The sequence below is a fragment of the Cupressus sempervirens genome, chromosome 4 (genome assembly GCF_028749045.1).
Source record: "Cupressus sempervirens isolate cs-2001-9-10 chromosome 4, ASM2874904v1, whole genome shotgun sequence".
Taxonomy (NCBI): Eukaryota; Viridiplantae; Streptophyta; class Pinopsida; order Cupressales; family Cupressaceae; genus Cupressus; species Cupressus sempervirens.
Window position 1 is genome coordinate 541,788,417 of NC_143121.1, and position 25,868 is coordinate 541,814,284.

General features: G+C 37.5%; 1 protein-coding gene across 4 annotated transcripts in view; it reads right to left on the minus strand.

Moving 5' to 3' along the window:
* The window catches only part of LOC149562330 (uncharacterized), a 163,846-nt gene that overhangs the window by 7,191 nt on the left and 130,787 nt on the right, over positions 1-25,868 (minus strand). For all 4 annotated transcript variants that reach the window (XM_089825855.1, XM_089825853.1, XM_089825854.1 and 1 more), the window contains exon 9: positions 22,200-22,357. In XM_089825855.1, coding sequence (XP_089681981.1) covers positions 22,200-22,357 — 158 coding nt within the window. The remainder of the gene's footprint in view (positions 1-22,199; positions 22,358-25,868) is intronic.

Consider the following 25,868-nt stretch of genomic DNA (forward strand, 5'->3'; position numbering starts at 1 on the left):
TGGATGCTTGATACAGAATATCAAATACACAATTCCTCTCTTGAAAAGTTATCTCTCATGGGACATGAGTATAACTCCAATGTTCCTTACACAGTTGGATACTCGCTCAGTTTTATCAATGTGATTTGCTGGTAATCACATAGGCGGCCTTACGTTTTCTTGTTTGAGAAAAATTTGGATCTTGGTGAGAAAATGGAGATGGTGGTTCGGTGTGAATGCTAGATGATGTTGATGGCGCGATGATGGCAATGTAGGGTGAATGGCGATGGAAGGTGAGAATGCCGATGTTTTGGTTTACTTCTCTAACTAACCTCTTCTAAGCATGAAATTTGGCTGCTCAACTACTCCTACTCCTAAGAATGGAAGGTTAGCAGATGGACGGGGATCGAATCTAATGAAGGCTAACCAGCGGCCCTACCTCCATAGATGCAACGCTTCAAAGGAAAGTAAACAGATCACCACACAAAGCCTCCCAACCAGCCGCTAGGATGCTAGTGGCCTAGTGTTGACCCCTATCAAACATCTACCAAAGCTACCATGCAACTATCCATTTTATTTTACTCTTACTCTAACAACTTGAAATGAAATTGCTTCAACTTGAAAAGAAAATTTAACTATGTGGAAGTAGAAAACATGCAATAACACCCAATGTTCTTAGTCAACATGCAATGAAAAAGAGAGCACTTTGGTATTATTTTCGCAACAATTTCTCCAACCCCCCCCCCCTTTACAAATGAGAGCCAATGGCCCAATATAGAGGTCCAAAATACCATGGACGGTAGAGATCAAAACAAGATCGACAATCCAGATTGGATCCAAAAACCCTAATTAGGGTTGCCACCCCATCGGCCAATGAGAAGATGCCACCTCATCAATGGACCAATGAAAAAAGTGCAAAAGTGGCAACCAATGAGAAGGCACCAAAATGGTGGCCAATCAGAAACAAACACTTGTCCTATTCTAGAAGAAAGAGAAAGTTGCCACTTGGGCTTACATAAGATGATCTTCTAATATAATTCTTCCTTTTTCTTTTGTTCTTTTAGCTAAGGCAATGAACCTAGCTAGCCTTTCGTTAACTTCTTCCATAGGAGGACAAGGTGTGTGCTTCGCTCGGAGTTCTGCTGACTTTGCCACGCTGTTTGCTGCTTGTAGTATCCTTTCGTGATCCTTCTCATATTCCTTTGCAAACCCAATAAAAGCATTGAGTGAGGAAAGGGTGTTCAGATGTTTCCTTTTGACGGCAGCCTTTCCTAACTCATCCAATCTCGATCCAAATCCTGTCTCACTGACATCCTCCTCTCTAATACCCTCAAAATCAAGCGCCACCCCAACGTCGCTCATCATGGTCGAAATGGAAGTGTCGACGCTTGGGCCGTGTTGTGCAATCTCATCATGAATTTCTTCAAGTGTTCTGAATCTGGTAGTCAATGCAACATACCAAGATTCAACTATGCTCAATCCTCTCTCATCAACCAACCGGGCTCTTTCCAAATATGCCTCCGGTAGCCTAATGAACGCCTGCAGCCTAGGAATAACCAAATCCTTGATGGGAAGAAAATTCTTCCATTCCTCTTCAAATAATCTGAATTTATTTCTAACAGTCACCAATGACTGGAATGTTGAGATGAAGGAGGGCAAGAAATTTCGCCCATCTTGGATTGTATCATAGATCCAACCCCTTACTTCATGTAACTGAGCTGATACCTCTTCTGAATTGCTCCCGCTGTCTTGAGGAAGGGCTGCCTGATGCAGCTGTTGGATTGGCTGGCAATCTCTCTAATATTTGTTTTCGGCCTCCAACTTTACTATCCTTTCGTTTGCCTTCCTCAATCTTTCTCTGATTGATGCTATGCCTTCCTGAACCTCCTCACATTCCATATCATCTGTATTTCTTCCCAAATTATGTTCTACTATTTCGTACTCCTGGGCTGCAATCTCATCCGCTGCCTTATCGACTGTTGGTATAGCAATCTGAACCCTTCGGTGACCATCACTGTCGCTTCTGATTACCCTTGCCACCGTATTTGCCATCTGTTTTTGGTTCTCGCTATCATCCTTTTCTATTAGTCCTTGGATATCATCAACTGCGTGACCCATTACCACCTCGCCTCTCGGCATAAGCATTTGCCTTAAACATAGTGGTGCAGTGCATCTCCCCAAATCCGGATTCGGTTCGACCAACAAAGCATCACCAACGGCCTTAGACGCCTGACTTATCTCTTCAATATCAATCGGCCCATCTTCTTCTCTACTAGTTTCTACCATATTTCCTTGCTGGTTCTCCGAGAGAGGGGAGTACTTCGTACTTTCACTGTAGCCACTTGATTCCGAATCAGAGCTCACCTCCACTGCGGCCCCTTTATCACTCGAATTGACCTCTTGGCTTCTAGCCTTAGTTATACTCTCCCTTGACGGCGCTGCCCGCTGTCTCTTGGCTGGAGGTTCCGAACGTTCTTGGCTTTTCTCTACCTCCAAAGCCCTCTTCTTGCTATTTCTAACTGTCTCCGATTGCCGGCCACTTCCTTCACCCTTCTGTCCGATTGATTCTACTAGACCTTCCTTCGGTTTCATCATCTCATAAGTAAGGAGAACCTTTTGTCTTTGTAGCTTTCTCAACTTGGCATTATACCACGACTCGGTATGCAAATCTACTGTCCTTGTGACTGCCTCCAAGGAAGGATCCTGATGATCGTCCCAATCCACTGGATTCAACTCTGTTCCAACTACTGTCTCATAGTCTTCTCTCAACACACTACGATCATCCTCCAATTGATCGGGAATATCAAGGCCTCTCCATCTGATATCTCTCATCATGTTCACCGACAATCTCGAGAAAGCTAGCTTTCTCACGTGAAAATCATCCTTTGCATTGGCCCAAAAGTCCTCTATAGTGGGAACATGCTTAAATTTGCTTCCATGAGATGCCTTGATAAGACCAACAGGGTCGAATCCTTGCCTTGCTCTGTACCATCCTAGATGATACCACTCCAATTCCTTTTCCGCAGCCTCAAAGGTGGCCCGATTTGGGCAACTATCATTGCCAATTATAATTGAGAAGGAAACGCCTGTTTTCCCCTCATTCCTCATTACTCTATCATAGTGCTCAAGCTGCCTAGCCAATTCCATCAAAACTACCTTGTCGGGCGGGTATCTTGGAAGCCTCTTGGGACAAACTGTACTTCCTGCCACTCTAATGTATGTGAATTGCGGGAATTGGATGAACCAACTCCCAAACTTCTTAATCCTTGCTTCTGCTTCCGATGAAAGTCTCTTAGCAGGCGCCCCTTGTAATACCCTTACTGTCTTCATGGCGAATGCATCGCAAAACATCTTGTAATCCTTGTTATTGTGCAAATGAAGCTGCGGATAGCATTCATGCACCAAATATTGCCTCGGCCCATTACCAATCTCTCCTAAGGCCCTAAGTCCTGGACTCTCATACAATCTAGCAATTAAGTAAAACAGATAGGATCCCATGTAGAATTGCCTTTGGTTTTGAACTGTTCTAAGTTGCAACTCTAAATTTTCACTTATGATCCTAGCCCAATCAAATTTTCCTTTTCCCTTTTCAATTTCATCAATGAAGAAGTACATCCAATTTTCGAATTGCATAGCTTGAGCTAGGCCCATGATCCGGCTGAGAAGAACAATGAGATCGCCATATTCCGGCTTGAAATCTGCCACTGTAAGCCTTGTTGATTTGTTAACTCCTTTCCTTCCTTCGTGTATCCAATTCCGCTTTAGATGTGAGAAGTAGGCCTCTTGGTTAACTTGAAATGATTTGGCCACCTGATCCACCATTACAACTGTCATGCCCTTGCTCTGGGGAATATTAAATGTCTCTTCAATTGCTTGTTCGCCAATGTTGGCCAACACTCTCTTCCCTTCGCCAAAAATGATGGATTTACTGTCTAGATCAAATCTGGATGCACACTCCATAATCAATTCCGGACAAGGCAAAGTAGGAGGAAAAGCTGCTGCATGTACAATTCCGCTCTTGTATATCCTCTTTGCCAAGGGGGATTGTCCTTCCTTTAGTCTGTCCCTCATCCGTATCATGTCCACTGTAGCGATATTAGTATCGGTTATTTTCTTCATTTTCGAGAAGAAGTTTGTTTTGGGCGTCATATCCTCTTTGTTTTTCTTAGCGTTTGCCCGCTTGGGATTCTTACTTGCACTATCATCCTCCATGCTCGTCGCCCTATTACGGGATGGTAGAGTGGTGGACCAAAAGGCAAGAAGAACCAAGTAGTGCAATTCTTAGAAAAGAGCGAAAGAATGGATGTCAGCTTAAGCACTCCTTGCAACTCTAAATGATGACTTTCACCTTAACTAATAATCTTACAGCAACTTTTCGGAACCCGGGATATGACATCAAAGAATTACAAATCCCTTTGCAAATTAGAAAACAAAGCCTCTAAGCTTATCCAACACTTGCCTTCTATGCAAAAATCAAACTTTCATATGTATCTCTTCTCCCAACAAAATTGCCCAAATCTGATATAAAAAATTGCAGCCCCTCTAGAAAATCAGAATTTTGTCTTCCACAAATTTCGGCCCCCACAAATTTCGGCCCCCACAAAATTCGGCTCCCACAAAATTCGGCTAAGCATGAAAAAAAATCTGCCCTTCCACAAAATTCGCCCAAGCAAAGAAGGAGCAAAATCTGTAAAATCTGCCACCTAGGGCACAAATCGCAGCCTACAAAGTGGAGCAAAAATCCCCAAAAACGCAAAAAATCTGGCCCTTAGACAAATCGCCCAACAATGGCAATGGAGAAATTGCCAAAAAATCGCCAAAAAACTGCCTTCCACCAATTTCGCCCAAGTCTGGAAATCTGCCCTTGCTTCAAATTCGCCCAAGCATGAGGAGCAAATGAATTGATGAAAATGAAATGGGAGGGGACTCCCTTTATAGCAGCTTTCACCTTCCTCCCAGGCTGGCCGACTTGGTCCTATAGAGGAAAAAAAAACCAAAATTAAAGCTAAGTTAGTGGCCCACTTTAAATACTTTGCCAAAATTTTAATTTTCTAAAATAAAAACTGCACTTTTAATTTACTAATTAACCACAAATTGCAAAACGAAATTGAATGGTGCCTTGGGGATGCTAAAAATTTCTATTTAATGAGGGTTTGCTAATTAATACATCCTTGAAGTTGAATTTTGGCTAACCAAAAGCCATTTCTTAATATTAATTTACCAATTTCATTAAATACCAAAAGCTTTCAAGGCAAATTTAATCTATTAAAGCCAATTTTTGCAATTTTCCTCTAAATCGATTTTGCTAAATAATTAAAATTTTATGACAAAAAATAAAATTGCCTCTAGAGTAAAAATCGATTTTGCAATTTAACTTCATCTTACAAAATTAAATTCTATTTCACCAAAAAAAAATAAGATTTTCCAAGAACCTAAGTCTAACGAAAAATTTCCTTATTTGAAAATCATTCAAATTTACAATTAAATCCAAATTTTCAAAAGAAATCGTCTAAGTACAAAATTCACAATCTTATCCTGCCAAGTTGAAATCAATTTTGAACTTATTCGGCCCAAGGATAGAACTGATAGCTCTGGAAAATCAAGTTGAAACCGGGTGAAAAATACATCTAACCTTCTCCACTGGCCCTAAAGGCGATTAAAAAGGGGGTCCCCAAGATTTTGGGGCGATGTGTGAAAACCTCACAACATCTGGCGACTCCACGGGTGAAATGTTCCTGAACATTTCGAGAAACAAGTAACTTAGAACAAAATCTCAGGATGGCCTATCCGCAAATCACTTGAGGACGAGCACTCAACAAGGGAAAGGACTCTCAAGTTGAACCTAAGCACTCTGACCATAAGTTACTCACGTGTGTGCAAATGATTTATTCCCCGCTCGACAAGAAGTTGATAGTCTCTCAGATCCATTAAACTTAGCTATTATAAATATCCTTACTTCAAAAGCAACCCGGATAGAACTCCGCTGCCAGTCAGGCGTCTATAGCCCCGACGGAGTTATCGTTGTGGCACCACAATCACGGTTCTGCCTTTAGTGATTATCTTTATAGCACCGGCAGAGATGACTGCACACCCTTTAACCAAATTTTATCTTTATTTTCACTTTAATATTGCCTTTTCTCTTTTCTCCTGATATTTTCTCTTTTTCTTCTCTCTTTTCAATCTTCTGTTTGGTTTGCAGGCAATGAAGCTTGCGGAGGGTTTGGAAGACCACAGTGGCGCTGAAGCAGGTGTATGATTTTTACTAAGTCCAACTTCACTTTAAAACACCAAGAACTCAGAGCAATTAAGTGTGAGTAGAATGTTGTAACCATGTCAAAAGATAACTTAAGAACCTCTATAGAGTCTAACCCAAATTTAGTACAAGTCCTACCATAGACCAACGACTAAACACATCCTTTAATCTCTGAACCTTGTTAAATGCATTCGAGAAATGAACAAGACAGACTCCATTTTGTCCCAATATAATATAAAATCTACACACCTCGCCCATGAGTGATAACATGGAACCCTCCTTTGCACTTGCAAAGGTCCAAAACCAAAACTACTCTCCGACTGAGGGAAGCAAAAAGATCTCAAGTCAAATGACTTGATGCAAATCAAATTCAAGCTCCCTCAAAACACCTAAACTAAGCAACTAAAAGAAAACTACTCTAAACAATTGAAAGGGAAACTACTCTAACCCTTGGGCCAAATGGTCCAAGATAAACTCTATTCTAAAGAACTGAAAGCAAACCTAAACTAACAACTGAAAGCAAACCTAAACTAACTATGTACAAAGGGCTCCGGACAGAGTCCTAGGCTTGGAAATAATGCTTGAGGAATTGCCCATTGACGGGCAATGGGACATCTCTTCCAGTGAGTGTCTTGAGTCTAAATGCATTATCTCCGATGATCTCAGCAATCTGGAAAGGACCTTTCCAAAGTTTGTCGAATTTATTATGTTGTCCTTTCTTTTCATGGGCTTTGTCCCAATATAAGACCAAGTCAGAAATCCTGAAGGCCTTGTTTTGTGCTTTTCTGTCAAACCAACGTTTTACTACCCCTTGATGTTTTGCAAATTTTTCCAGGGCTTCGTCTCTTTTCTCATCTAACTGCATCAGTTGAGTCAACCTGACTTGGACTCTGTCTTCGTTCTCATCATAGTATTCCTGTATGAACCTTAAAGTTGGAATTTTCAATTGAATTGGGAATACAGGGTCTTGTCCATAAACCATATGAAAAGGAGTGATCCCTATGGACTCTTTAACTCTTGTTCTATCTGCCCACAAAGCGTATCTCAGTTGTGTGTGCCAATCTTTTGGGTTCCTGTCTAAAAGTTTTCCAATCACAGTCAACAGGTTCTTGTTTGTGGATTCTGCTAGGCCATTTCCCTGGGGATAGTAACCTGATGAAAATTTTAAAATAATCCCGTGATCAAATGCCCATGTATGAAATTTCAAAGAAGTGAAAGCAGAACCATTATCACAAACAAAAGCAGAAGGACACCCAAACCTCGTAGTGATTCTTTCCTCTAAAAATTTGATAACAATCTCAGCAGTGCAATTCTTGAAAGCTTGGGCTTCTGACCACCGAGTACAGTAGTCAGTTGCGGTTAGAATATACCTGTGTTGTGCTGAGGAAGGTGGATTGATAGGACCGATGAAGTCAAGTCCCCACATCGCGAAAGGTCTCACCTCGATGATTGGCCGCAAAGGCATTGCTGGATTCCTTTGTCGTTTTGCCGAAGTTTGGCAAACATGACAAATCTTTACGTGCTCGTGAGTATCCTTGAACAAAGTTGGCCAATAATATCCTGCTCTTAGTATCCAATGTGCTGTGGCCAAGTCTGATCCGTGTCCTGTTCCCCATTTATCATGAAAATGTTCCAAAATATTTCTGGCTTCTTCCTTTCCAACACATCTCAAATATATCCCTTCATGATTTTGCTTGTATAATACTGCTCCTTGTAACATATATCTTCTGCTCTTGAATCTCAATGCTCGCTTCTGTACTGGATTCAAATATGAAGGGCACCGATGATTTAACAAATAGTTGGTTATGTCCTGGTACCATTCATCGGGATGTACATCCTCCAATTCATAAACTTGTTGCACAAGTCCAGGCCCCTCTGATGCCATGGTCTGTGCCAATTGTTGTCCTCTAACCAATTTCATTGGTAGGATTTCTATGTCATATTCTTGGATAGTGGCGACCCACTTGCCTCTTCTTTCTCCAAGCTCACTCTGCATCAGTAGCGTCTTCACTGCTATATCAGGTACAATTGCACGTACTTTACTTCTCAAGATGTAGTGCCTGAATTTCTTCATTGCCTTCACCAAGGCATAAGCTTGCTTCTCCACATTTGGATAATTCAATTCAGCTTCTCTGAAAGGTGCACTCATGAAGGCTATCGGGTGCTCTTCATCTTCTTCATTCTTCTGTGTTAAAATAGCCGCGCATGCATGATCAGAGGCGAAAGAATATATATTGAATGGCCTCTCATAATCTGGACTCACTAGAACTGGTGCATTGATGATAGCATGTTTTATCTCTTCAAATGCCTTCTTAGCTACTGGAGTCCAATCCACTTTTGCATCCTTTTTCAACATGTCATTCATTGGCTTCACGATCTCAGCAAATGCAGATATGAACTTTCTCACAAAGTTGATCTTTCCAAAGAACGATTTGAGCTCCTTCTTACTTCCTAGCATGCCAAGTTTGGAAATTGCTTCCACCCTCTCTGGATCTATCATGATACCTCTTTCTGAAATTATATGTCCTAGCAATTTACCCTCGGTGACTCCAAACATACATTTCTTCGGGTTCAGAGAAATTCCATACCTACTACATTTCCTGAAAACTTTCCTCAAATCCAGAATGTGATCTTCTCTGTTCTTTGAAAATACGGTTATGTCATCCATGTAGATTATAATGCACTTGTCTTTTAAGTCCTTGAAAGCATAATCCATGGCTCTTTGAAATGTTGCGCCTGCATTGATCAAGCCAAAAGGCATCCTTCTGTATGCAAATGTTCCCCACTTCGTGGTGAAAGCCGTTTTTAACCTATCTTCTTCTTCGACTATCACTTGATTGTATCCCGAGTATCCATCCATAAATGACATCATTTGGGCTCCATTTACAATTTGCAAAACCTCGTCTAGTGATGGCAATGGATAATTGTCTTTTTCTGAGGCTCTGTTCAAATTTCTGAAATCTACACATAGTCTTATCTCTCCATTCTTCTTCCTTACTGGGACAAGATTGGCGACCCACGTTGAATGTCTCACTGGGAAAATGATCCGCGCATCTAGCAACTTCTTTACTTCTTGATATATCAATGGTTCTAACAAAGGATTGACTGGCCTCTGCCGCTGCCTGAATGGCTTACTCCCTTCCTTCAGTGGAATTGTATGTGTGATGATAGAAGGATCATATGTTTTCAAATCTCCATATCCCCAAGCAATTACATCTGGGAATTCCTTCATCAAACTCAATATATCTGCCTTCTCCTTAGGTGTGCAAACTTTCCCAATGTGAACTATTTTGGGACAATCTTCTGTCCCCAAATTAACCTTTTCACACTCATCGCACCCTGTGGGTTGATACTGCATTTTGTGGAACTGGTCCATGTCAAATATCCTTTCTAACTCAATAATCCCCTTTGGAATAGTATTTTCTTTTAAGCTCATAATTCCTTCTGCATCAATCTCTGCTTCTTCATCCACTTCACCATCTATGATTTGCGCTGTGAAAACATCTGAATTGGTCAAGAATTTGAGGATATGTCTATCATCTTCAAACACTTGGAAATTCTTGACATTGTCTGGTACTGATGGAACCGATGCCAACTCAACTCTGAATTTCTTCAAACCATCCAACTTAATTGGTGCCAGCGAGCTTGCAGTCTGTGCGAGGGCATTTGCCACCTGATTGTTCGCTCTATAGCTAAACTTGATATTGAAGGCATCGAAGTCCTCTATCAAATCCCAAACCCTGTTTCTATATCTCTTCAATCTCTTGTCATAGCAGGCGAACTTCTGTTTTATCTGCTCAATTATCAAATATGAGTCCCCAAGAACATGTAGTATTTTGGCACCTTTCTTGATAGCGCATAACAATCCTAAAATCAAAGCTTCATATTCTGCCACATTGTTAGTGCATGAGAATTGCAATCTATGTGCCTCTAAATATGTTGTCCCTGTTGGGCTGACTAACTCAAATCCGGCTCCAGCTCCTTGTTTGGTTCTGGAACCATCGAATCTTAGAGTCCATACTCCATTTCTTTCTAGATGCTTCTCCTTTTGGAGACTCTCCGACTCGTCTATTTCATCATCTTCTTTTATTTCCGCACTGGGTGGTGTAATTTGGTTCTTTGTTTCACCCATCATGTTGCTTTCTGCTTCATCAACTTGTTGCATCTCAACCTTCTCAACTTGTTGAATCTCAACCTTCTGTTTACCATGTTGATCTTCTCGTTTTAGAGCCCCTGGTATTCTCTTTTCCACTTGTTCTAAGGCTACTGTACACAGAGAGCAAGATAACTCCGAGTGGAATGCATTGTGAATTCTGCACCAATTGGGTAATAATAAGTCTCTTACTGGTGTTCGATTACCCAACTCCATTCCTTGTTGCACGGTCCTAGTCACGAAATTCTTGAAATTTTCAAACATGCCTTCACCCTCATCGGACGAAGCATCTGGATCTGACTCAATCAGGATCTCAGTGGAATCCCTTCCTTTGCTTATGATATTCATTGTCAATACTTCTACTTTCTTTGGTCTGTAGGTGCTCATATTTGTCTCCACAAACAATATTTCGTTTGACTCCCCATTTTCGGTCACTGTCAATCTCAACCTTGGGGTGCTATCAATTCTAATTTGATTCGCCAAACCTTTCCATGGGAGCCACATGTGGGAGAAGTCAGTAGCCATATATCCATTCAATTTTCTAGCCCAATCTCTCCCTAGGATCAATCCGTAGGTATCGGCTACATCCACTACTGAAATGTCTACCATGTGTTCCATCCTCGGATCAGATGCCAACTGCATATGTATATTGTGTAATTCTCCTACCACTGGCACTTCCGTTTTATCCAATTGAGTAACTCTTTTGTTGGAGTCCAAAGGTGTGATTCCTAACCTTCTGCAAATGTTCAAAGGCATGACGTTGCTTGATGCTCCTGAATCTATCAAACAATTGTGAAGCAACTTCCCGAACATCCTTACTGACAACAAGAATGGGGTTGGTTCCTCTTTCCCTTGATAATATACCACAGGTGTCTTATGTGCTTGCTTTGGCTTCACTCCGAAATCTATTGTTTGAGTAATCTCTTCCTTCTTCACCTTTTCTTTATTGTTCACCGGATTTTGACTCTTTTGAGTTTGTTGTTCTATAGGCGTCGATCTTTGAGCCACATAAATTGGTTGAGGCCCTAACTGGCCATTGAAACTGCTAATGTCGCCATATGCAACCTCTTGTCTAGGGTTCTCCCCCTCACCATACGAAATTTCTTGAGATGAATTTGTCATATTCGCTCCTAGAGCGTCTTGGATTACACACACCGAATTAGGAGGAGACCTCCCTTGAGTATGTGTTACTGTACTTTGAGTTTGAGATCCTTGTGGTTTGTTATCCTTCAAATTGTTAAGGAACGTATCCCTAACCTCTGCTATCTTCAGTAATTCGAACAAAGGGAGACTGATCTTGATCTTCCTCATCTCCTCTGTCACACTTTGTCCCAACTTCTTCAATTCTTCGTTATTGACAGTGTTGTTTCCCGTTCTTCCTCTATTTGTTTCTTGTGTCGACTGGACATTCTGTGATCTTTGAACATCTTGATTGTTCTTTTGTGTACCCTGTTGAAAATTCTGTTGTCCATTCCCACTGCTATGGTTACTCTATCTGTATTCAGGGGCATCCCTTGAAGCATTTGGTACATTGCTCGCATTGGGGTGTGGAGGTGTATTGAAATTATTCGGGGGAATGGAGGATGTGAAGGGTCCGTCATTCCTCCTGTTGTTTCTCTGATAAAATCTTGCGTTGCTAGCCGATTGTTGAAATGTTTGATTCCCACCTGTTCCTTGAACTAGAACAGTATCCTCCAAAGGTGGGAAAGAAAAATCCGACTCATTGTTATATTCATTTTGATTTATCACCTCGCTAACTGGCCCATTGGCTAATTCGGGTGGAAATCTTCCTTGGTGCTCTTTATATGCTTCAAATTCTGGCGGGAATGAAAACTCCTCAAAAGTCAAACACTGATCATATCTCGGGGATGGAACAATCTCATACCCCGTGACCTTCACATCTTCCTGACTATTTGACTCATCTATTATGTTTTGAAACAGGTTAGATGCCCTCTTGAACTCAGCACATCCTAACTCCGAATGTAAATCAGTCTCATGAAATCTGCAATATTTGGACATAGTGGACTCAGCTAGAAATATTCTACCTACCGGTCTACTGTCCGCTGAGGCCTGATTATCAAGTGGCGACACCACATTTCCATTGTTTGGGCCTGTGTTCCAAGTCTTCCTTTGGTTAGACTGATTGCTATATCCTTGGTCTTGTGACTGATTGTTACCTTGATAGTTGTTGTTTTGATAGTTCCTTTGATAACCACCACCTTGATTGTTTCTTTGGTAGTCTCTATCCTGATAATTTCTTTGGTATCCCCCTTCTTGATGGTTTCTTTGATACCCTCCTTGATAACTTCCACCTTGATTCTGGTAATTATTCCCTTGGTTCTGATAATTGCTTCCTTGGTTGTTTCTATGGGAACTTTGGAGTTGATTGTTCTGATTTCTCAAATAGGTGACTTCAGTGGATAGCTTCTTGACTTGGTCAATCAACTCTTTCATCTCATCCTTCTCTTCTTGTGTCCTCGTGGAGGAACCTGCACCTTGTAGATAAACTGGTACTGAGGGTGGTGCTTGAGATAATGGAGGACCCGGGTGTACCACCAATTGATTTGTAGGAGCTTGGTAAGCAAGTTGTGGAACTGGATTGTTCGGATACCTTACACCTTGAGGTTCTATTCCTTGTTGGCCTAATTGCCTCCCAATCTTAATTGCTTTAGTGTAAGCCTCAGTTAGCGTTGTAGGAGCAGGATTCGCCATCCTTGTGAACATAGCCGTCTCGCTGTCTAAGGCACTGTAGTATGCTTCCAATGCACCCGCCTCTGTTATTGTGTAAGGAGCTTGCAATCTCGTGTAAGCCTTATGGAAACGATCATTGAAGGAACTTATTGACTCTTTATCACGTCTCCTGATGTCCACAAACATTCTATGTAACTCCAGTGGTGTGGTGGGCATACCAAACTTTGCAATAAAGGCTTCCCTGAGTTGAACCCATCCCGTTATTGATGATGCTGGCAAATTGACAAACCAGTAATATGGTTCCTCACTCAATGAATAGGGGAAAAGCCTACATGCAACATCTTCTTCTTGAATTCTTCTGTTGCATAATGCCTCTTGAAACACTTTGATATGTTCTATGCTAAGGAGAGTAGCACTGTACATAGATGAATAAGTTGCTAATGGGTACCTCCTTACATATTATTAGGCTTGTACCAAATATGAGTGCCCAAGTTATTATTATCGAGCCTGCTTTAAATATCGCCCAGTTTAGGTTTGGGCATTAACAAACTCATTGTTTTGATTATGTTTAGTTATGAAACATGTCATGTCACATAGAGTCATCTCTCTATGGTGACATGACTGCTCGATCATATATAAATATATAGCGATTCAAATGCAATGGAGAACATATCAATCACAAGGAAATATTATTATTCATTGCATCTGCTACCTTCCGCAATTCAATCGGAAATTATATAACATATTATTCTGTTCTCCATCAACCATTGATTACTGCACATACATTACGACCATTGGTAATTTTGCAATCACAATTCAAAGAAATGATATCAATCATAAATTCTGAAATTGAAAGTACAGTACTAAGGAAAGAAATCAATAAGATAATCAAGTTGATATTGTTGAAGTAACTAAGATCGATTCTGCAAATGTATTTTCATTGCCATTGTAATTGATGATTTCCAAATGCAGATTTGGATCTCATATATGTATAATATGACAGGAGGAGACATGTCTCTATAGTTAATCACTATTTAGTTTATAAATAACTATATGCGTAACTCATCTTTAACAAATATATAATATTAATATATTAACTATATATGTAATATAATATAATATTATTATATTATTATATAGTAATATATAATGCATAATATATATGATACATATTATATTACATATATTATATGTAAGATATATAATGCATAATATATAATATATATTATATTACATATATAATATATATTATATATATGAGATGCCTAGCTTGAGGACAATTTATCATCAATGAGGTAGTTTTAATAAAATCAATCCAACAGAGGCTACAACAAAGTCATGTCCTGTAGCTTACGTAAGTCATAGATATACATACGCTCATACATACATACATACATACATATTCTTACCAGAATATGAGACATAAAACAATATTCATATAAATCATGAATACAAATACTCAAAGTAATGAGTATATCACTTCAACTAATGCTATACTTCAATGCTCCCTCTTAGCAAGGGAGAAGTAACAAAAACATTTTATAAGACATCAGAATCAAGGATATCTATACACAACATATTATCTGATTTTAACATTGTGAAATAGTGACTTGTAAAATAACTACAATCACAATGTTATGAACACTATTATAACATATATTATGATCTCTAATTGTTTGGAACAATATCTAGAGTAATAATGAAAATGTTATCTATGATCTCTAATTGCCCAAGGCAATGTCTAGAGATGTCCATAGTAATAACATGAAAATTTGTTACTCATGATCTCTAATTGCCCGAAGCAATGTCTAGAGATGTCCATGATAATAACATGAAAATTTGTTACTCATGATCTCTAATTGCCCAAAGCAATGTCTAAAGATGTCCATGATAACAAGCCTATCATTTGCAAGATCGTCACCTTACAAACAATTACCTTTTGTTTGTTCGTTATCTATGATCTCTAATTGCCCGAAGCAATATCTAGAGATGTCCATGATAACAGGCCTATCATTTACAAGATCATCACCTTACAAACAATTGCCTTCTGTTTGTTCGTTATCATGGTGTTCGGCAAAATCCGGCCCAAAGAACCATGATAATAGGTCTACCATTTACAAGATCGTCATCTTATAATGGTTACCTTCTGTTTATATATGTCAATGATTGATTGTCACCTTTCATTACATATCATATGTGAAATAGTAACCACCATGAACCAAATCAGAGGGTGGTACAAAGGGTTTTCACCTCATACTACTCTCATAGAGGAGAGCATATTATAAAGGATTTCTTTTAGAACTTCTCCTCATAGAAAAGATATTATCCACAAAGAATTGCATCTCAAAATTTCTCCCTCTGAACATCGATCCTGGGAAGTCAGGTCCTCTAGTTACTTCCTCAAAAATTCTCTTCACCCAAGGATGCTTGTCAAACTCACTCTGAATCAATTGTCTAATTTTCTGGTATTAATTCATCACTTCCTCATGATATACATAAGAGTAGGCCCATCACATCATGCAATCGCCCACATGTATTTCTAGACTCCCTCTGAGTATCAAACTTCTAAGCTCCAACATTACCTTTGAATAAGTGTCATACTCCCTCTTAATGTAGAAGAATCTCATAATCTTAATCATCAAAGATGTTTTCTTCAAGAGCGTCACTTTATCCATCTTAATCATCAGGGTCTTTGGAACTACTATCATTGGATTTAGTCTGCACAATATTTGGTAGTAAAGTACCAACCTTCTTTTCCGGTTAATCATGGATGTCTTCTCCTTTGTTTGATTATCATCTCATCCCTTCTGGCTGCCTCTCCCAACAGGGTTTAATCGGCTTTCATCACCTCATCTAGATAAAGATGAATCGTGCTATCAATCCTCTTGCGGCTCCTTATATGGAAAACCTAGCTTTTCACTCACTCAGCCTCAATGGAAAGTTTACTGGTCAATTTTGCCAGGGCTCAAGTATATTTAGCCAATGTTTTTCTACAACTGAACCACTCAAAGAGACTTGCAAAAGAAAACCACGAATAGATCTGGCTGCCCTGGCTGGGGAAATTATTGTAGAAACAGCTCCGTCATTGCTTAATACGGCAAACATTAATTTTCTACTGATATATTCTCGTGTCTAGAATATGTTTGCAACATTCTTACATGACAATATTAAAATTATCTTCACAACATGAATTCACATCAATACAAGAGTCCAAATGAAATATTAAAAACATTAAACATTCACATGCATAGATTTATTCACATATTCCCATTTATTCACATATTCCCAATCTCTGTCATTTTCAATCTTCTTCTTTTTACATTTGCAGTTTTGGCTCTGATACCATGTTGAAGTAACTAAGATCAATTCTGCAAATGTATTTTCATTGCCATTGTAATTGATGATTTCCAAATACAGATTTGGATCTCATTTATGTATAATATGACAGGAGGATGCATGTCTCTTCAAGAGACATGAAGAGACATGTCTCTATAGTTAATCACTATTTAGTTTATAAATAACTATATGCATTACTCATCTTTAACATATATATAATATTAATATATTAAGTATGTATGTAATATAATATAATATTATTATATTATTATATAATAATATATAATGCATAATATATAATACATATTATATTACATATATCATATATATATATATATATATATATATATATTATGTATAATATGACAGGAGGATACATGTCTCTATAGTTAATCACTATTTAGTTTATAAATAACTATATGCATAACTCATCTTTAACATATATATAATATTAATATATTAACTATGTATGTAATATAATATAATATTATTATATTATTATATAATAATATATAATGCATAATATATAATACATATTATATTACATATATATATATAATGCATAATATATAATATATATTATATCTATAAGATACCTAGCTTAAGGACAATTTATCATCAATGAGGTAGCTTTAATAAAATCAATCCAACAGAGGCTACAACAAAGTCATGTCCCGTACCTTGTGTCAGAGATATACATACACTCGTATGTGTGTCTGTGTGTGTATATATATATATATTCTTATTAGAATATGAGACAAACAATATTCATATAAATCATGAATACAAATACTCAATGTAATGAGTATATCACTTCGACTAATGCTATACTTCAACAAATATATCAGAATAGTTATCAGATTTCTCTATAATTGATTCTATATTCCTTAGCACGATATCAAAGCCTAGTTGATAGATACAGTTTAATCAAATTGTGAAATCATCTATACAAATCTCTGAATTATTCAAATTCTATTCAAAGTGCAATCATGGTGAACGGAGTGAAGTTAGAAGACAGACTCGATGAAGCATCAAACTTCGTATCCAGGGGAATACGAATCATGGTTGTTCTTAGAGAACTTGAATTGGAGCAATATGTGGAAGTAAAGACTATGCCTAGAAATGAGCCAGACAAAACAATATGGAAAAGGCATAACAATAAAGCTAAATTACCATATTCGCTCCAGAAAGCTGAAAGTCGAAATTCGATTTGCCCAAATTCATAGTCAAATTGCATTTGTGTCAAATTTGTTATTTTCCTGGAAAATTCCTTGCGGATTCATAATTTCTAACCGTGGTCGAATTTGTGGGAATTTAGACCAAATTTGGTTTCGACAAAATGAGCCTGGGCAAAATTTCAACGACTTCACATAGAATTTGGCAAACGACAACTTTTTTGTTGACTTTTCAACAGTTCAATAAAGCACTTTTTTATTTCCTTCAACCTAAAATGATGTCGTTTTGGGCTTTTATGCAATGCCAGACCTAAAATGACGTCACATTCTAAGTTAGTACCATATTGGTGTATGAACTTATTTGCTGCAGCATATGTTTACCTATATATTTAAAAAAAATTTAAAAAATTCTTGTATGGACGAACCCAAAACAAAACCAAACCCAACCCAAAAAAAAAATTAAGCAAGTTTCGAACCTGAATGTCAAACCTGCATCCGAACAAGAATTTGAACCGGCAACTTGGCAATAAGGCCATGAGACTTATAATAGATGTTGTAAAAGATCACATTCTTCCACTTATGGCGAAATCTACAGCCACATATGAAATCAATAATACAAGCACACTACTTACCTTGAAACAACAACTCCTTTATATTAAGATGAATAAAGGAGAAACTATCACTTCATATTTTATGAGAATATCATAATTGAAAGATCAACTTTCAACCCTCACAAATAGCATAGATGATCAAGAATTATAATTAAAAACTCTTAAAGGGCTGCCACGTACATGGGAGTCTTTCATTCAAGGAATTAGTGCACATCCTGCTTTACCAAAATTTGATCAACTTAAGAATGGCTCCATTTAGGAAGAGTCACGGTTAATTACAAGAGGAATCATTGCTAATAAAGAGGAGGAAATTCAAGCTTTACATGCGAACTCAAACAATAAAAAGAATAGACACTTAAAAAGGAAAAGAGGAAAGAAAAATCAATACTAAAAGAAAAGATATTTTTCAAAAGTTCAATGCTACAAGTGTGACAATTTGGACATACTCATATGTATTGTCCAAAAAGAAAGAAAACCCTTGCCAACATATCTGAAGTAAAGGAAGCTGAAAACTTGCTATTCTTCCTAGCCTTATCAAGTGATCTAAACAATAAGAAGAATACCTAGATAATTGACAGTGGAGCTTCTAGACACATAATTGGCTTTAGAGATGAATTTGAAACCTTCGAAGGACACTCAATTGAAGAAGTCACAATAGGGAATAACTCCACTTATCCTGTGAAAGGAATTGGGACCTATTCAATTCAACTCAAAATTGGAGTTACTCTAAAACTAAAAGATGTTCTATTTGTACCGGGAATCAAAAGAACCTACTCTCAATTTTCTAGCGTAGCAAACCAAGGATATCGGGTCACCTTGCAAGAAGATAAGGTCCTATCTTGGCCTAAGAATTCAAATAATAAGAATGCAATTCCTATTAGGATCCTGAGATGGAAGCATGTATAAACTTTGCAGCTCTCAAAACCTAGCCTTAAATCATGAAGTTGTAAAAACTAATGAAATTTGGCACAGAAGATTAGTTCACCTTCATTTCTGTGCTCTACCCTCCATAGAGAAGATTGTAAAATTTGAAAATGATGGAACATGCAAAGGCTATGCATTAGGAAAGAACTTCAAAACATCTTTCCCTCAGTGAACATAAATCAAAGATTGTACTTGAACTCATTCATATTGACTTGTGTGGGCCAATGTCAGTACATTCCTTAGGGGATACTTGTATTATATCATCTTTGTTGATGATTATTCTAGGAAAACCCGAAACTATTTCCTAAAAGTAAAAGAATCAAATGAAGTTCTATCAAAATTCAAAGAGCTCAAAGCCTTAATCGAAAATCAAACTAGGAAGAAAATTAAAATTCTAAGACCTGACAATGGAGAAGAATACATTTCCAAAAAAATTTAAAAATTTGCATATCTATTGGGATTAAGAGGGCGTATAAAGTACCATATAATCTGCAAGAGAATAAAGTAGCAGAAAGGAAGAACAAAACCATTATTGAAGTAGCTAAAGCCATCATAACCCCTTGTTGGCTATAGCTTGGACAAATACTAAATTTCTTATTTATCTAGCTATTTGTCATTTCGTCAAACACTGTGCAAGCAATCTTAATAACACTGAAATGAATCAGAACCAACTTTTACTGCCTATGCTGATAGATTGCAAATGCTTAGATCTTCCCTTTTCTTTTGATTCAACAGTTGTGATCAACACTTTGAATTTTATATATATATGCTTTTTGGATTATTTTTGAAATTGAGAGAGCATGAAAAGTAATACTAAGAGAAATGCTTGCAGGAGATAATAGTTGCCACCAGCTGAATTATTTGAAAAGTCAGCACATACATAGGGCTTTTACAAAGGTTGGTTGTAGTTATGAGGTTGTCGATTCCTTCAGTGGTTTGCATTTCCTTATGGACGATGGATGTGAGAGTTGTTCTCTTTCGGGCCCAAGTATTAACAGAAATAGCAGTATAGCTTGGTTGGGTTTCATTGATGGGCTTCACCAATCCTAGCATGGTGAAGATGAGCTCAAAGTTGTGCGACATGAGTCTAATGATCTTCTTGGATATGTTTTGATCTTGATGGATTCGCCTTGTGTGCAAAATCTGGAGAGTTGGTGTGATGTATGTCCTTCCACGGTTGAGGGGGGCTAGACAGGATGGTTTTATGAGTCACTCTCTTTCGAGATGTTTATTCATGCAACACCTACTATTGGATTACTCCACTATTTCCAGCAAGGTGCAATGGTTTATGAGATAATTTGGCAAATATTTTCCTCTTCATGGGCACGGGTATTACAAGAGTTAGTGGGTGATATCAAGGACATCACATGGGTTTTTATTTGGTATCTAGGGATCATAGTGGTAGATTGGTTGCATCCGTATTGTTGGTTCCACAGTTTCGCATATCTTGATTATAAAGTTACTGCCTTGCAAATGGACATGGGACCTTGGTATTGGATTATGGACTCATGATTTCTTGAGGGCAAGCAATATTGAGGAGGGCAGACTTGTAATGTCCTATGGCTGGGACATTAAGAATCCTAAAGTCAAATTCATAAAATATTAATGTTGGCTATAAAATGGGTTGAATTAATATTATTGAGTAAAAGGTGACAAAAAAGGAAAAAGATGAAAGGATGGGAAAAGGGAATTGAACGGTCACCATTTTGAGCATTAAAAAGGAAAACTTCATTCATTTGAGCATGCTTCGATTTTGGAGTTATTTTCAAATTTCTCTTCAAGAAAATAGAAAGCTTGGCCTTCAATTTTAGAACCTGAGGACAAAAACCTTTAGAGTCTTCTCGCTGGATCGGATGTCAACCTGGTTCAGCATTGGTGGTGAATTCACATCAGAATTCAAATTGGAGTTACAATTTATTTTCTATGTATTTCGAATCTGACTGTTAATGTTGTTTGTTAGATTAGATTTATTTGCATGTTATTGTATTGCTGTTTTATAATGCAATAACTGATTCTGGGACATTTTAAATGAGTATTTTACTGGTTATTTACTGGTTTTGAATTATATGACTCATCTGTTGTATCCACATCTGTTTATGAGATAGATTCAGAGAAATATCCACTGGGGATCTTACAATATCGCATTATTTGATGTGCTCCAATAAGACTCCACGATGTTCCTTGGTACACTAGATGCTTATTGACTCTTTATGGAAAGAACAAGCAAACTATCTGCTTGAACTCTCACTTGCTATGTACAATTTTCCATTAACTATCTCATATCGATCCTACGATGCTCAAGGTCTGCCACCCCTTGACCACGTGTTTTGCTGCTATTATATTACCAGGTTAAAGATGGGGACATCACATCCTCAGTTTGGGTGTGGCTTATTTCAAAAACCCACCTCAAGCCACACTATTGGCGCTTAGCTCCACCCAAGCCACACTATTGGCGCTTGGCTCCAATACTACTTACTAGAACTGCTGCTCATTTGGACCATCTAGGACACTAAGCTAGGACCTTTCATTTGCTGCTGGATTGCTCTAACAACTGAGCTACTGGCCCCTCTTGGCCAGCCCTTCTTCGGTTTGGGTGTGACTTGTTTCCAACAATATGTATTTAACTCAAACAAAGCTACTTAATAGAGCATTAAAAATGGAAACATGCATTACATTCGATTGTGTTCCTATAATGATTGCTAATATGGAATGGATATGATTGATAGGTCAATTAAGCTTTTCAAAAAAATATCAGATAACAAAAGTTGAAAAATAATTACGACCATTGTCTAGCCATATAGATCCCTCAAGCAAAACGACACTAAGAAGGAATTTCTCATTACTTATATCCTAATCAAACAAAGCTATTCTTCAACGTACTGCCTAGACTAATGCAATTAAAAAAATCTAATCCTAATATATATATAATTTTTAAAAGGAACTATAATATTGCCTGCAATCACTATTGCGTCGATTTTTGGAAAAGCATAATATAAGTTAAGCATGGCTTCCACTTTTCAAGAAGACAACACTTATCACTAGGCATAAGAATATGACAGCCATAAAAAACTACTTACCTGAGACGAACTTCGAGGGAAAAGGATCCCTTCTGAGAGCTTCCTCCGTTTCAAATCACGTGAAGCTAATGAACTTGGCTCAACAGCTGTATTACCATTGCTACATGCAGATATTTTATTCTGGATTTCTGTCACTAATATCACAGCATCTGTCCCACCTACAAATTTGCATATGATAAGTGAAAGGGGGAAGAAAAGCATGATTCACATCTTCATTACCATAAAACAAACTTAAGAGTTAATGATATAAAGATATTAACTCCAAAATCATAGTTTTTAACACCCCCTACAATAAATGCATAATGATAATTCTTCCAGTACAACACAAAAATAGATAGATCTCAGGATACAAAAAGGCTTGACAAGAAAAACTAGATGTCACTTCTTCAAAAGAAATATTTTCTATTCTAATCAATAAAAAAAATTAAAATATAATACGTGGACACAAAATTAGATAGATCTCAGGAAACAAAAAGGCTTGACAAGAAAAACTAGATGTCAATTCTTCATAAGAAATACAATTTCTATTCTATTAATTAAAAAAATTAAAATATAATTGGTGGGCATGGGCGTGACAGGAAAATATTGGCATTTTAAAAAGCAATAGACCTGGACATGACATGAATATATTTGCATTTAAAAACACAAGAGACCCTGTGTTGTTAACATTTAAAGCAATGACAAATTCAAGACGCACCTCGTAATGATGTTACAAGCTTAATTGAGGTACACAATTACTAATATAAAATATGTTTCTTGCACATTCTAGCATGGGGCAAATAAAAGCACCGAACCTCCAATGCTATTCTACAAGTATATAAAAGATTATTATTAGCTGGATAAGACTTCCAACAGCGAAACAGACTGAATGGGCATACCTACTATCTTGGTTGCATGGGAGTTATTAGTGGAGCTTGTAGGGGAGTTTGAGATTTAATCCCAAAATGTTCAAGAGTAGAACTTGTAGCTAGTGAGAATGGGGGCATGAGTTCAGTATTTAAGACATATTTGTTAGAGTGAATGCAGAAGCAAAGCCACCATATTGGGATCTGTCTGGCTGATTGGGAGCGCTTTAACACAGCATACTTTCTGAGAAACAATTTAAGTAGAAGCACACAACATGGTATAAGGGGATATGAAGTCATCAGAAAGGTTATAAAAGTGATTGGCTAGAGCTCAAAGAGTGGAAGCCAATGTTATCTACTATTAATGTGGACACAATAACTATATATTTCTCAATAGCTTATGTGGGATATTATTTCCTTGTAAACAAATGACAATTTATCAATGAAATTCAACACTATGCATATTCTGATTTGTACAGTTGCCTACAAGCCTTCTCCATCATATTCTAGTATATCAGCTACGACTTTTGTCAAAAATCACACATGCAAATATTTTCTGTTGTGCATGCAAATTGTAGAAGCACCTCAAAGAAATGTATCAAAATGATCCACACACACAACACACACACACACACACACACACACACACATATATATATATAATGCAAATCGACTTGAAAAATAAAGACAAGGCATGTGACCCATTGAAAAATATTTGTGTAGATATGAATGTCAAATACGACACCATGAACTAGTAGTATTCCTCCAATAAAATACCTTAGAGAATTGTAAAGTCAATTGGGGTTATGAAAAGAAGGTATACAAAAGGTGGAACCATAAATGACCCTGAAATTTTTGACATGCACGTAATGCATAGAAGCACAATAGTTCAGATTGTGGTTGATCTTTAACTAAAATCCTCAAAGATATTTCATGTAGCCCCAACACGTAGAAAGTAACAAAGGTTTTGGTAAAATACCTTCAAGAAACTATGTTGTAAAACTTCAAAATGAAGGCCATAATGAAATGTTTGATCCAAAGTCATTAAGTTATTTGGATGAATAACACGAAGATATATCATCTCACAAGATGCAATGATTACTAGAAAGGCATACAAAATGTAGAGACTAGATAAAATTTGGAAACCATTTGACAAAATTTCATCAAGAAGCTGAGTTTGCCAAACTCTAGTTTCAGGGAGAATAGACTATGAATTGTTAGACCAAATGTCGTAGAGACACTATATTTCCTACCATGCGCTGATTGAAAGATGCATGGTAAATCATTCTCCCTAGCCCATGTCATCATGGCAGCTTTGAAATAGGGGAGAGATATAAAATGATTACCTAAAAGTCTGAATGCATTTGGCATGTGTTAGCCATAGTCTTTCCAAAGCTCCTTATAGCTGATGCTCAAAACTAGATCATGGTGCTGTCTTTTCAAACATGGAATCATAAATAACGTGCGACCACTATTTGATAAAATGCCCCCAAAGGTTCTGCCTCTATGAACAAGTATGCAAAGTATGAAAGCACATGCATGACCGCAAGATGCACACAAAATGAGCGCATTGAAAATGTGAAAAGATGCCCTAGACATTCTCAAGAAAATGCACAGTGCAAGCACAAAGCATGAACACGGTTGAGTGTTTCTATTACAATTTTACACCCAGTTTGTATGTTAAACTCGAGCATAGGGTTCATAAGTAATTTGACAGAATGAGATCTAACATATGTCATCTCAGAAATATCATGGGTCATATCTAATATGAAAAAAAGAGCATCAATCAAAATACAACAAAAGACAATGTTTATAATATGGTTGGAATGTGTTAGTCAAAGTACACACAAAATACGAAATCCTAAACACCTCATGATCACAAGGTTTCTCATTCAGCCATTTTAAGATTTGAAAATACTACAATCCTGATTATAAACAAGAAGAAGAATTAGCTTAACAACAAGAAATATCCCAAAAGTAGACAAGCAAAGATTGTAGTAGCAAGAGTTTTGAAAGAACATATTTTATTTTCAATTGCAACAAATTGTAACTAGTTGGTACAGTTTTGAGTTTCCATATTGACATGGGAGATACTAGTTACTAGTTATTTTACATTGATGGTGAGTTCACATCAAAATTCACATTGGAGTTACAGGTTCTTTTCTATGTATTTCCAATCTGACGGTTAATATTATTTGCAAGATTGGATTTATTTGCATGTTATTGTATTGCTTTTTTATGATGCAATAACTGATTCTGGGACATTTTAAATGAGTATCTTACTGCTTATTTGCTGGTTTTAAATTATATGAAACATTTGTTGTATTCCCATCTGTTTATGAGATAAATTCGGGAAAATGTCCATTGGGGATATTACGGTGGTATGAAAGACAATAAATCCGGTGGACCTGTTATCTGAAGAGTTGCATTTTGAAAACTCACCATAGGCAGTGCAAATTATAACTTTAGAGTCGATTCGCATTGAATGGGATCTTCTAAACATTGTGCATTTTCCCTGGTACATTAAACGACAGTAACCAGTGAATTCAAAGCACAAAAACTTATAAGGGATCCTTCAAAATACTTGTAGAAAGAAGAGCCCACTCAACAAATCGTAACTAGTACCTCCCATGTCAATATAGAAACTCAAAACTGTACCAAGCTCCAACAAAAAGTGGATGAACCCCAACTTTCCAAATCGTCCAAACAACTAATATCCTAAATAGCACTGCAATGAGTAGTGTAAAATGACCATCAACCGAAAATTTGAGGGCTTCGACCCAATCATGCAAACATGAAATCCTGCTACTATCTATATGGTTCA